The following is a 12,710-nucleotide window of genomic DNA, read 5'->3' on the forward strand; positions in this document are numbered from 1 at the left end:
CTTTAGCCACCGCAATTGGGTCTAGTCGTCGCATCTATCTTGCTTCTTTTTCCGTTGCACCTCTGGTCCTCAAATAGCACCATGCCTCGTAAAGATACGATCCACGAAAAAAATAAAATTTTACATATATCGATCCTATATTCCACAAAGGAATGCACATAGAGTCTAGATCGAACAATAATGTAAAATCCTAAAACTAATACAGCTCCTGCTATATTTAATACATACAATCATGCACGTACAAAAAATGCCCTCGACATGTCCGAGGGTCCAATCACACATAATCACAATAGGCCATAATAGTTGGAGCCTGCAACCACAGAGTTAATCTATTTGCACATCCTACTATTATCCTGCCTAAAATATGTGTGACATGTGCATAATTAAACTAAAACCAAACACACAGAGGTTAAAACCTAGCTTTGATACCAATTGTTGGTTGCTACTCGGAATACCGTCCTAGTTCCCCTGTACAAAAATTTATACAAGCATAGAACTATCCTAGATACCCATGTGTTCTACTAAAATTAAATTTGGATTGCAAACGATACTTAACATTATTAATCCAAATTTTCTCTTTAGAAGTTAAACTTGAATTGAGAATGAAACTTAACATTCTTACTTCAAGTTCAACCGATGTGATCTTCCTAAGTTAAACCATATTATAGAAGTTGATCAAATATCTATTTCAAGGATCGGCTTCCTAGTCAAATATGGTGAGGCACTAGGCCTTCTTGGGTATGAGATCATCCACCACTACCTAGACAAAACCTTTCAAAGAAATCATATATTTAAACTTCTTACAGTAAACAAGGTTTAACAATAGAGACCTTAATAGAAACATATTATCGAAACATGAAATCGAAATGAAAATCGATAACAAAAATGATAATTAAAATCGATAACCTCTTGTATTTGGTTTTACACGATCTATACAAAAGGATGCACTAGTTATGATACGGAAACTTATAACTATTTATACCTCTTATAACTTATAGACCTCTTGATCTTTTATTGTATTCCTCTTCTTATCTCCGACGTCACGTGGGTGACGATCTACCAAGACGAGAATCCACCCAAGCCTTCTTCTTCCTTTCAAGTTTTGGCCACCAACTTTCTCCAATAGATGATGAAGTTTGGCCACCAACTTTCCTCCATGGGATGCTAGACAAGAGAACCTCCTTCTCTTCTTCTTCTCCTTTAAGCAACCAGCCATCAATGGATCTCCACACCAATATGCCGCTGCCCACCAAGAGGGAAGACAAAGGAGAAGAGAGAATGAGTATGGGTCGGCCACCACCAAGGAAGAGAGGAGAGGAATAGAAGATGTATTGTTGTAAGGTGAGGCACCTCTACCCTCTCTTTTATATTCCTTGGTCTTGGCAAATAAGGAAAGTTTTAAACATAATTAAAACTTCCTTATATTCCTTGCCAATGACTAAAAAGGAAAGTTTTAAAACAAAAAATTAAAACTTCCTTTTCTTCTTGTTATGGCCTACCACATGCTTGTTCTCCAAGCAAGGAAAGATTTTAAACAAAAAATTAAAATATCTCTTTTAAAAATTCCTTTTGTAGATAGTTCTAAAAGGAATATTTTATAAATTAAAATATCTCTCTTTTAAATCCTTTTATAGATATTTATAAAAGATAAGATTTAAAATAAATATGGTTTCAAGAAAGGAAAGTTTTATCAAAAAATTAAAATCTTTCTTTCACATTAAAGATAACTACAAATAAAGAAAGATTTCAAATATCTATTTTATTCCTTTGTAGAAAGCTATAAAAGGAAAGATTTTAAAAATTTAAAACTCTTTTTTAAAACCAACATAAAAGGAAAGTTTTCAACAAAATACAAACTTCCTTTTATTTCCTTTTATGACCGATCTAAAAAAGGAAAGTTTTATATTAAAAATCATCCTTTTAAATCCTTTTAATGGATCTCTATAAAAGGAAAGATTTTACAAAATAAAACTTCCTTTTGAATTCAATGTGGCCGACCACCCTTGCTTGGGTTCCAAGCTAGGGTCGGCCACAACTTGAACCCATCTAACCTTAGTTTGGCCTGCCCTAGCTTGGACTCCAAGCTTGGCTTGGCCGACCACCTTAAGGTGGGTAAGAAGTTGGGTTTGGGTGGATATAAGACTTTATAAATAAGATACTACAATAGGGACCGAGAGGAGGAATTTGTTTTGGTCTCCCGATGAGCTTGAGCTTCCCGTGTTCGCCCCGAACACCCAACTCAAGTTCATCAATAATATCTCATTCCACTAAAGAGTTATTATTGCACTACTGCACTAATCCCATATTACTATATGAACTCCTTCTTATCATGAGTATGTTAGTCTCCTTGTGTTTAAGATATTAAATGTCGACTAATTAAATGAGTTACTGACAACTCACTTAATTAATATCTAGCTCCAAGAATAGTGCCACTCAACCTTATCGTCATGTCGGACTAAGTCCATCTGCAGGGTTTACATGACAATCCTTATGAGCTCCTCAAGGGGACATCATCAACCTAGATTACTAGGACACAGTTTCATTCTAAAATCAACAACACACCATATAAATAATATCATTTCCCAACTTATCGGGCCTATTGATTTAACGAGCTAAATCGCACCCTTTGATGAATCAAAGAAATAAATACTAAGTATATGTGCTTGTTATTATATCATGATTAAGAATACACACTTCCATAATAACAGAAGTATTGTTCTTTTATATAGTCAGTATAAAAAGATACTACCTCAATTGGTCCTGCTCAATACACTCATAGTGTACTAGTGTAATTTATTAGTCAAGATAAATTAATACCTAATTATACTACAACCACTCCAATGGTTTGTCCCATTCCATCTTGGTTGTGAGCAACTGTTTATAATTTATAAGGATCTGATAACATAATCTTCTGTGTGCCTCCTCACACCATGTTATCTACAATATAAATTAAATGGACAACTACACTTAACATAAATATAGGCATTTAACCAATGTGATTCTTATATGTTTATACAAAAAGTTAGACTTTTAGTATACACTCTAACAATCTCCCCGAGACCAGGATATAGTTAAGATCTCAACTTAGGTTTCCCAAATGGACCTAAGTTGGATAGATACCTATAGTTCTCTCAACGGGGAGCGCACCCTCATTGTATCTTTCCTCCAGTTTCTTACCTCTTACTTACCAACTACAATCGCTTGACTTACTTTTGACCCACCAGGTCTTCTCGCTAGTTATCATGTCTCGCGGCCCCAACCGGACTTCCCGCCATATATCGAATCCCGCGGACCTATCTAGACTTCGCACCAGCTATCGGGTCCTAGCTAGATTTCAATCTGATATCAGGTTCTCCAGACTCGTCAACTCCTGCACACTTGGTTAAGCAATTAGATCACAAATATTCTAACTTTAATCTACTTGTCATTCATCAAAACCTGAGTTAAATTATTAATGCAAATTACACCAACACTTTGAAGAATGGTAGATTTCGATCGGCCATTCGGGAGATAAGTCTAGATAGAGCTATTACTCGGCATACTAATCTTTGAGTTTCTTGAAGATTTCGCGGAGGAGCCATACGCTGCAGAGCTTCTACCTTTTTGGGTTAGCCTCGATGCCTCGTTCAGTCACCATATACCTCAAGAAACGCCTGCTCTTTACTCTAAAGACATACTTCTTTGGGTTTAATTTGAGCTTATACCTCCTCAAAGTATTACAAGTCTTTTGAATGTTCGTAATTAAATATTTGACCTAGATTATTTTTATGAGTATGTTATTCACACAGACTTCTAGATTTCGCCCGATTTGGTGTTTAAACACCAGATCCATCATCCTATGATGAGTGACTCAGGCGTTTTTAAGATTGAACGATATAACGGTGTACCAAAATATTCCATCTGTAATGACAAAACTTACTTTTTCTTGATCACTAGGGGCTAATGGGACTTGATGATAGTCCTAATAAACATTCAATATACAAATATACTCACACCTAGAGGTTGAATCTACCATCTAGTCTATGCGAGAGAGGGGATAACAATCCTTCAGGTATACTCAATTGAGGTCCCTAAAGTCAATATAGACATATCATTTATCATCTGATTTTAGTACTAATACGACATTAACCAAATTAGGAATTGTACCTTTTTTATATATCTTGTCTCAAGGAGTTTGTCTACGTCCGTTCGGATGATCTTATTTTGTTGAATACTAAAATGTTTCATTCTCTATTTGACTGATCGGAAATCAAGAAATACATATTTGTGCGGCTCAGTAGAAATACTTTGGACTCCATTTGCTGATCAGACAAAGATAGCAGTCTTCCAGCTTTTACTTTAAGTCTGATTCCAAATGGGTAGAAATTCGAGTGGCACCTGTACAGGAACGTTTGTTGTAACAACTACCAACTATAAATACCTACTATAATATTATAATAATTACGATTTAATAGCGACTGTGATATGGATTTATCCTATCCATACGCTCACTGATGTTGATCAGGTGATAGGAGATAATGTCGGAATAATCTTATCGTTTTAATGGGCACAGGGTGAAGCATTCTTTTTGATTAAAAATAAAATAGTTGTCCTTTTGATAATTCTCTTTTAATTATTGTCATAAAATATTTTTATTTTAGTTATGTTAATTTTGACTAAAAATTATTTAAACATATCCAAAATTATTAAATAATAAACACAAAAAAGTATTTTGATTTGTTAACCATCTGCCCTTTTAGCTATCTGTCCGTCCAGGTAAACGTCACTAACTACTTGGGAATATGAGTTAATATTCGGTTAAAATCGTTTTAAATCGAACTATCTTTGTTTTTTTTGTCTGGTCAAATTAACCGAACCCATTTAATGTTTGAAATAATCAAATAGGTTGGATGGTTAAAATATCGATTAATTTAGTAAAAACATACAGAGCTAATCGAATTAATCAATTTTTTTTAATTAAAATTTTTATTTAATAAAATTTGATTGTAACCTAAAAACATAATTTAAAAATTCAATTTGATTAAAAGTTTAATTTTTTCGGTCTATTCAATTTAATCAAATAATAAAATTTAAAATCAAATTCACTGAATTAGAGTCATCCGCAGGTTGATCTTTAATTAAGATATATTTGTAAAAAAATTTCTTTCAATTGGAGCGCGCAACCATACTGAACTGGTCTGATTGATAAAGAAATGCGAGGAGACGAAAATATGAGGAAAGAGGATCGATCATTAGGATTAAGTAACCAATTTAGAATACCCTTCTCTTCTCTTCTGTGGTCTCCTCGTGTGGGTCCCTTTCTGAAGAAGCATCTCATCTCTCTCCCTGTTTCCGCTCGCTCTCTTGGCGAGATCTCTCCAGCCTCCTTTCTCTTCTCCGATATCCAGCTATGGATCTGGTGGCCCCAATCGCCGTGCTCCTCGTCGCCGCAGCGGTGACCTTGGGGACGGAGGCCTCGATCCATGCCTACGACCTCGAGCCCTTCAGGGAGGTAGGGAACGCGCTCCTCCTCTCCGGCGGCAGCGAGGGCATCGTCGCGTCCCGCCTCGACGCCCTTGGTCCCCTACGGATCGGAGATGGTCGGGCTTACATCAAGTAACTACTATATTTCTTTATTCTTCAGCTGCTTCGTGACTTGGTTTTTCTCGTGGTTGAATTGCATTGTGAGGATCCGGCTGCAAATTCTATTTTTAGACGTGATTTTAATGAAACCGGTCATTTTTAGCTCCTAGCACGTTTCCTTCCTTGTGTATTGGGCATTTGTCGCCAGAAGTTACTGTGGATCTTCTGTGATCTATCAGAAGTTAGGGTTCATAGATTTTTGTAGATTGAAAGCGGTTGGGATTGCAAAATACCAGTTTGACTGGAGTTTACTTAGCTTTTAGTGCTGCTCGCTTTTGCATTGTTTCATTATTGGGATATTTCACCACCTGCAGAGACCTATGTCATGCTGTTAGAGAGAGTTTGAAAGGCTAATTCACTTTCGTAGCTTGTCACATAACTTTTGTTTAATTCTAGATGGATCAATCACTTACTTGTGCTATAGATAGAGATCAAAGTATCGGTTTGCTTATGAATTTTACATATTTATAATATACTTCAACAGATATTATATTTAAGTAGAGGAATGAACAACTCTCTTATGTTTATCATGAGAATACAAAAGATGAATAATTGAGGTAATAATCCAAGTTCTCTGGGTAGCGTTTGTCTTGATATCTAAGGTCAGCTAGGAAAGTATTCAATTTAACTTGGGATTACGGCAGATACAAGGTTTTTGTTTATCATGCTAACAGCTATGGTACTAGGATTTTGTTCAAGAGAACATAAATAAGATGCCCATGCACTGAAGTTAGTGATTTGCTTTCTTAAATTATGATTGAAATCATCAAGAGCCTTCACCTTTGTTGAAATTAACTCAAACTATAATGTTTAGGTAACGAGGGATATATCAATATCTTTCTAATTATTATCAACAACGATTAGATGGAACTTTAGTCCCCCACAAGTACTAATGTTTCAGATAACAAAAATATATCACTGTTTCTATTAGTATCCAGATCTACAAGTCATGTGTAAGGTGGGGCGACGTGATTCACACTTAAGGTGTGATGTTCTGAAGGAGACCACAAAGATGATTAGAATAATTGGTTACGATGGCCATTCAATTGTTCATGATAACTCTGTTGCAAAGAAGATTCATTGTCGGCCATGGATTACTAAAAAATGCTTAGTAAAAGCTTCATCTTTTTATGCTGCAATGTGTACTAAATCTTGATCCTTTATTAATGGCAAGTTACTTAAAATGCTTTGTATAAGATAAAAATACATAAATTTGGTTAATACTCTGATTACACAGATATTTCTGAAGTCCTTAAGGCTCACCTTACTCTAGATGATGGTAAGGGCTTCCATGGTGAGGTAGAAGTTCCGAGGCATTGAGCTATCCCTTTCCTTCAATTGCTTTGGAAGAAGTTGGCAGGAAGGGATCCATCGTCGTTTCTGCAGAAGCCATTTTGTCCCCAAATGCTTCGACCCAAAAACTTCACATAGTGGAGGTACAAAGTGGGAAATATTGGAAGAGTCAATGACACTCCTAGTGAGAGCTCATACTTTCTCTCTCCTCCACAGTTGAAGTCAAGGTGAAGGAGGCGACAAGCTTAATTAAGATCAAAGCCATCAGTTGATTGATTTTCTTGACCAAAGCAGAGGTGAGAAAATTGAGCATAGAAGGTGATGGACCAGTGAAGTCAGATAGCTATAGAAAATGGTCAAGGTTGCAGTGGTAATGGTGGCCTAGGCCATTATAAGTCTCAGAGTTGGAACCCCAAGGGTTGAGTTTGGCCAGAGGCAAGCCTTCCTTAGTTAGGCCATTTGACAAGGGGGCAATGGTGGAAGCCATGTGAGACATGGCTTAAGTCATAATTAGCAGTGGTTGAGGCTGTGGCAGAGGTTGGGAGTGCAAGAGCCTCGGAGTGCAACACTAAATAAGGAAGGGGAGAAGCTAATCGGGTGATTTTACTTGTCCTCATCCCCTTCCCCTCTTCCTCTTTTCTGTACCCAAGTAATCAACTTTTTGCTCCTCACCTCTCCTTCCTTTTCCTTGTTTCCCTCTCTCTTCCTTCCTCCATGACTTTAACTTAGTGCTCATATTTTTCTAATATTTTAGAAGTTCTTGTTAAACTTCTTTGATTATGATTCCACTTGAACTGGTAGATTTATCTCTTTTATTTAGTTGATTGATTGTTGACAGATTTGAGAACATAACATTTTCAAGGAGCAAGGAATCAGCTCAGCAACATTCAAAGATGGAGCACAGCACAGGATTAGTCCAGGCAATTATATTTGATGCAGCTGATCGTGATAATATCGGTGGATCTGCATATGGTGGACAGAGGTCCATATGTTGCACCCCTGATCTTGCTAAGCTTGAAGGGTGCAAACAAGGTGAGGTCATCAGAAGACCATCTTCTGTGGATCCAGAATGGCCAGTTATACTCAGTACACACTTCAATGCAGATTATATATCCACAAAACTGGATCCTAATCAGGTTAATATAACAAAGACTGGAATGTATAACTTGTTCTTCATCTCTTGCGATCCTAAATTAAGAGGACTTACAATGAGTGGGAAGACAATCTGGAAAAATCCTGATGGGTATTTGCCCGGAAGGATGTCATCGTTGATGAACTTCTACATGTTCATGTCTCTGGCCTATTTGGTGCTCAGCTTCATTTGGTTTTCTCAGTATGTTAGGTTCTGGAGGGATATTTTACCTCTCCAGAATTGCATCTTGTCAGTGATTGCTCTCGGCCTGTTTGAAATGACTCTTTGGTACTTTGAGTACTTAAATTTCAATGTCACTGGTATAAGACCTGTAGGAATAACGACTTGGGTTGTCACTGTTGGAGCAGTCAGAAAGACCGTGTCACGTCTTCTTATTCTGATAGTTTCTATGGGATATGGTGTTGTTCGGCCGACATTGGGAGGTCTTACCTCAAAGGTGCTCTTGCTTGGAGTAACATACTTTTTGGCATCAGAGTTACTCAGCATTACTGAAAATGTTGGGGCAATAAATGACATTTCAGGAAAAGCGAGACTGTTTCTTGTCCTTCCAAATGCATTTCTGGATGCTTTCTTGATTCTATGGATCTTTACTTCGCTTTCACGGACATTAGAGAAGCTACAGGTACAAAAAACTAGACCAGTTAGAGTGTTTAGCTTTACCAAACTTCAGTGTTGTCTAATGTGCACTGTTTTCCGATTCAAAAACTTCACTTCCTAAAAAACAACGATACCACACTTAAGTTACTGAAATGGTTCTACTTTGCTTCTGTCCAGGCTCGGAGGAGTACAGTTAAGCTAGATATATACAGGAAGTTTACGAATGCATTGGCTGTTACGGTGATTGCTTCGGTTGCTTGGATAGGATATGAGGTACCTACTCCATGCTAACTTTTTTAGACTATGATATGCCTAAAATTATTACTTGTTTATGGTAGTTCAGCATCTTTTTTCCCCTACTTGCGACTAAGTACTCTCTCTTGTTCTTGATGCACTTGAGAACGAGGACAAAGGGATAAAACAACCATTTGATCAGTTTATATATATATATATATATATATATATATATATATTTTTGCATATGATTCTAATCAACAACAACAACGACAATCAAATTTTATCCCACCAAGTGTAGTTAGCTATATAGATCCTCATATTATATTGGATTTTATCATCTATTATATCATCATTTATATTTAAATAAATGTTATCCTGGTTTGTTGTTATTAACCAAGTATTCTTTGATCTTCCTCTTCATCGTTTAATATGTATATTTGTCATAGTTTTTATTGGTCGTCTAAGTATTTGTTTGAATTACTTAAACGAGTTTCTTGGAGTTTTTCCAAGTGAAATTTCGATGTTCTCATTCTTATCTTGTTCAACTTCTATATTCGTACATCCACTTAACATCATAATCTCTATGACTTTTATCTTTTGCTCGTGTGTTCGAGTCATAGCTCAACATTTATCTTCATATAATATAGTAAGTCTAATCACTATTCTATAGAACTTCCTTTTAAATTTTAAAGGTACGTTCACTAAGAACACCTAACGTTTTTTTCCATTTCAATAATTCTGTTTGTATTTTATGTCAAACATCTCTCTCAACCATTCAATCTTTTTTTCCATATTATTTCCGATCAATCATATTAAATGATTAGAGTGCGCAAACTGATTATCTACCATGCTGTGCTGCATTTAACCTCCTAGTTCCATTTTCTTATGATATACAAATACAAGGCGACTACTACAACTTATCTACTTAAAAATCATCTCTTGGTACTAAAGAAGTAGCTATTGCATTTGACATAAACTAAATGCTACTGAATTAGCAGAGTTTTGCGTACAATCTTGTCCTAACTTTCCCTTTCCTACAGGTTTATTTCAAAGCTACAGATCCTTTCAGCGAGCGATGGCAGAGTGCGTGGATCATCACTGCCTTCTGGGACGTTCAATCTTTGCTGCTTCTCTGCATCATGTGCTACTTGTGGGCGCCGTCCCAGAGCTCTCAAAGGTGGGAGACTTCTGCTTACAAGAAGCAAGTTGTCCGATACTAACCTTTACTCTTCGACAGGTATACTTATTCCGGCGAAGCTGGCGAGGACGACGAAGAAGCCCAAGTTCTTACGAAAGGCACTCTGGACGCCAACATTGGATTGGTAAGGATTGATAGGAAAGAGAGGGGTGTGGATGACGGAGACACATTCACTCTTGAAGACAATGTGGAAGAGGACAAGCAGTCGTAGCTTCCTTCTTCTTTTGTACATCTACGCTGCATCCGTCGGAGAAATCCTCAGCGTCGGAGAATGTCCACGAAGCCAAATATCAGACTCATCGCATGGAAGATCGATTTGTTCTTCGAGTGTGTTTGTTGCTTTTTTCGGTTACCGGCATGCTGTGAAGAGTTGTTGAAATAGGATGGAACTTAAAAATTGGAAACATTATGGTGTTATTTTGAAGTTGTTGTACAGGTTGTTTATTCAATGTGCTCCGCCTATTTTTTTTTTCTAATATATATTTACGTCGACTTTCATAGAATTTGCAAAATTATTGTTATGTATTTCTTTAAATAAAATGTGTTTATCTTTTTTCCTATAAAAATGATTTATTTTAAAATTTTAAGTTACCATTTAATCAACCATGAATTAAGTATTTTATGACGAAAATATGTTTTCCTATTAATTCTAAAATAGTTATGAACTCCGAATTTATCTTGTCATTTTCCTCCAGTAAAATGATAAATTTGAAATAAATCCGTACGTCAGGAATGCATGAAAACCCAACTAATGAAGAGATAAAAGTCAATAGATTAAATCAATTTCTTTGTTTAACTATTTTATCAAATAAATTGAATAGATTAAATTAACCAAATTAAATTATTTTGAAAAAAAAAATCAATTAGATTAAATATGTATTTATCTCTATTATTTTTAAAATAAATTATTTCAGTAAATTAATTGTGTGAGATGGAACTAAACTAGATTTAACCTTAGAAATATTTAAAAAAAATAAGAATTTAATAAAATAGAAATCGATCTCTAAGTTCCAACTATAAAATCTCACTATTTCACATCGATTATTGTTTTTCATTATTTTCTTTCTATTCTTTCTACTAGGGTTTTGTCGAACTTTGTCTCCATGCGCGATTGTCGATCTATAAACCTGAATAAATTGCTACTTGTCTGAAGGCTGTTTGTCGTATTTATAGTTTAATTTACACTGCACAACCGCTTAACTATGCTCGCAAAATCCAGCGAGAAGCAACAGAAGGAAGGCCTACCTTTGTTGCAAAAAATGGTCTCCAGGTTTTCTTAGTGCTTATCGACAATAAATAAGTACTGTACTTTCTGGTAGATGATTATGGAGATTCCTATTAAGGCCTGACCTCACATGCATACTGATAAACAATCTTTCACGATGAAAATTACTTACGGAAGATTACAGAAATAATTATTGAATTGAAATTTATTTTAAAAATTAATTTCAGATCTACCCGAGCTGACAAACTCATGTTGTCCCGTAGAGAAGGAAGAAATGCTTGAGATGACTGAGGGTAACGTTTGGTTGGTTTACATTTTTATTTTCCAGAAAATTATATGTTTTTGTTTTTCAAAAAATGATTTTACAAGTCAACTTAGTTCAATGTAAATTCAAACTTTAGATTTACACCCCTACACACCCACATATGAGAGAAAGCATCTTCTCATGTATTTGTTCACAACTACAATGCTTATAAACAATATAAACCAACTAATATACTTTAAAATTTTCAATGTAGGACTAAAGTTTCATTTACAATGGAGCTTTTTTTCTCTCCACTTCTTTTCTATTCACATATATTTAACAATCCCTCACATGAATGAAAACAGAGTATGTGATAACATTCAACAATTGAGTCCATTATAGGACATGTAGGTTTTACTTTTTGAACATTCCATTATGAAGATATGTTTGCTTACCGCCTAACAATAGACACGATGTCCTTGAATTGTTTTGTCGTCTGTGTAAGCATTGACATATCTCTACAAGACTCTCCCTGATATAACTCAGTTCTCATGAGTGTGTTTTGTTCTTGACCATGAATATACCTGGTTATGTGAGAAGTTCTAAGAATTGTGCCTCCAATTCTCTTCGAAACAATTCAACTTCTTTTTCATATAGGTGATCTCTTAAGAGTATTCCACATTACTCCACTGGATCATTAAGGAAGTGTTTGGTAAAGCTTCAACTAAGCGCTTCTTAGATTCTAATTACATGAAAAAGCACTTTTGAGTGTTTGTGAATGTAAATTCCAGCTTCAGCTTCTATAACTTTTACTCAAAAGGTGGAAGCAAGAATTTGATGTTTTTTCTTACTTCTGCTTTTTTATTTATAGTCTAAAATTAAAAGTTGACATTTATATTCTTAATAAATTTATTATTTTACAGAATTGTTACTATATGTTTAACCTTAATAAATTTATCATTTTGCATAATTATTACCACACTTCCGTGATGTTTATTTTTAAATAGTATTTTATATAATTTGTATTTCTAGAATTTTTATACATATTTTTGTGTATTTATATGAATTTTATCATTTTAATTTTAATTTTAATTTTTTTTATTTTTATTAAGTTTATATATTTTTCCTTATAAAAAAGTAT

General features: G+C 35.1%; 1 protein-coding gene across 2 annotated transcripts; it reads left to right on the plus strand.

Annotated features, from left to right (window-relative positions):
* Window positions 1-5,183: 5,183 nt before the first annotated feature.
* Window positions 5,184-10,549, plus strand: LOC122041328 (transmembrane protein 87B-like). Of its 2 annotated transcripts, none has more exons than XM_042600968.1 (5): window positions 5,184-5,595; window positions 7,754-8,690; window positions 8,843-8,938; window positions 9,943-10,079; window positions 10,140-10,549. In XM_042600968.1, the coding sequence occupies exons 1-5, from the start codon at window positions 5,390-5,392 to the stop codon at window positions 10,309-10,311; spliced, it is 1,548 nt and encodes a 515-aa protein (XP_042456902.1). In that variant the 5' UTR covers window positions 5,184-5,389; the 3' UTR covers window positions 10,312-10,549. The 2 variants fall into 2 exon arrangements, with proteins under 2 accessions (XP_042456902.1, XP_042456903.1); XM_042600969.1 differs by having other exon boundaries at window positions 7,778-8,690.
* The last annotated feature ends 2,161 nt before the right edge of the window (window positions 10,550-12,710 follow it).

This window comes from Zingiber officinale, chromosome 2A, assembly GCF_018446385.1.
Source record: "Zingiber officinale cultivar Zhangliang chromosome 2A, Zo_v1.1, whole genome shotgun sequence".
Lineage (NCBI taxonomy): Eukaryota > Viridiplantae > Streptophyta > Magnoliopsida > Zingiberales > Zingiberaceae > Zingiber > Zingiber officinale.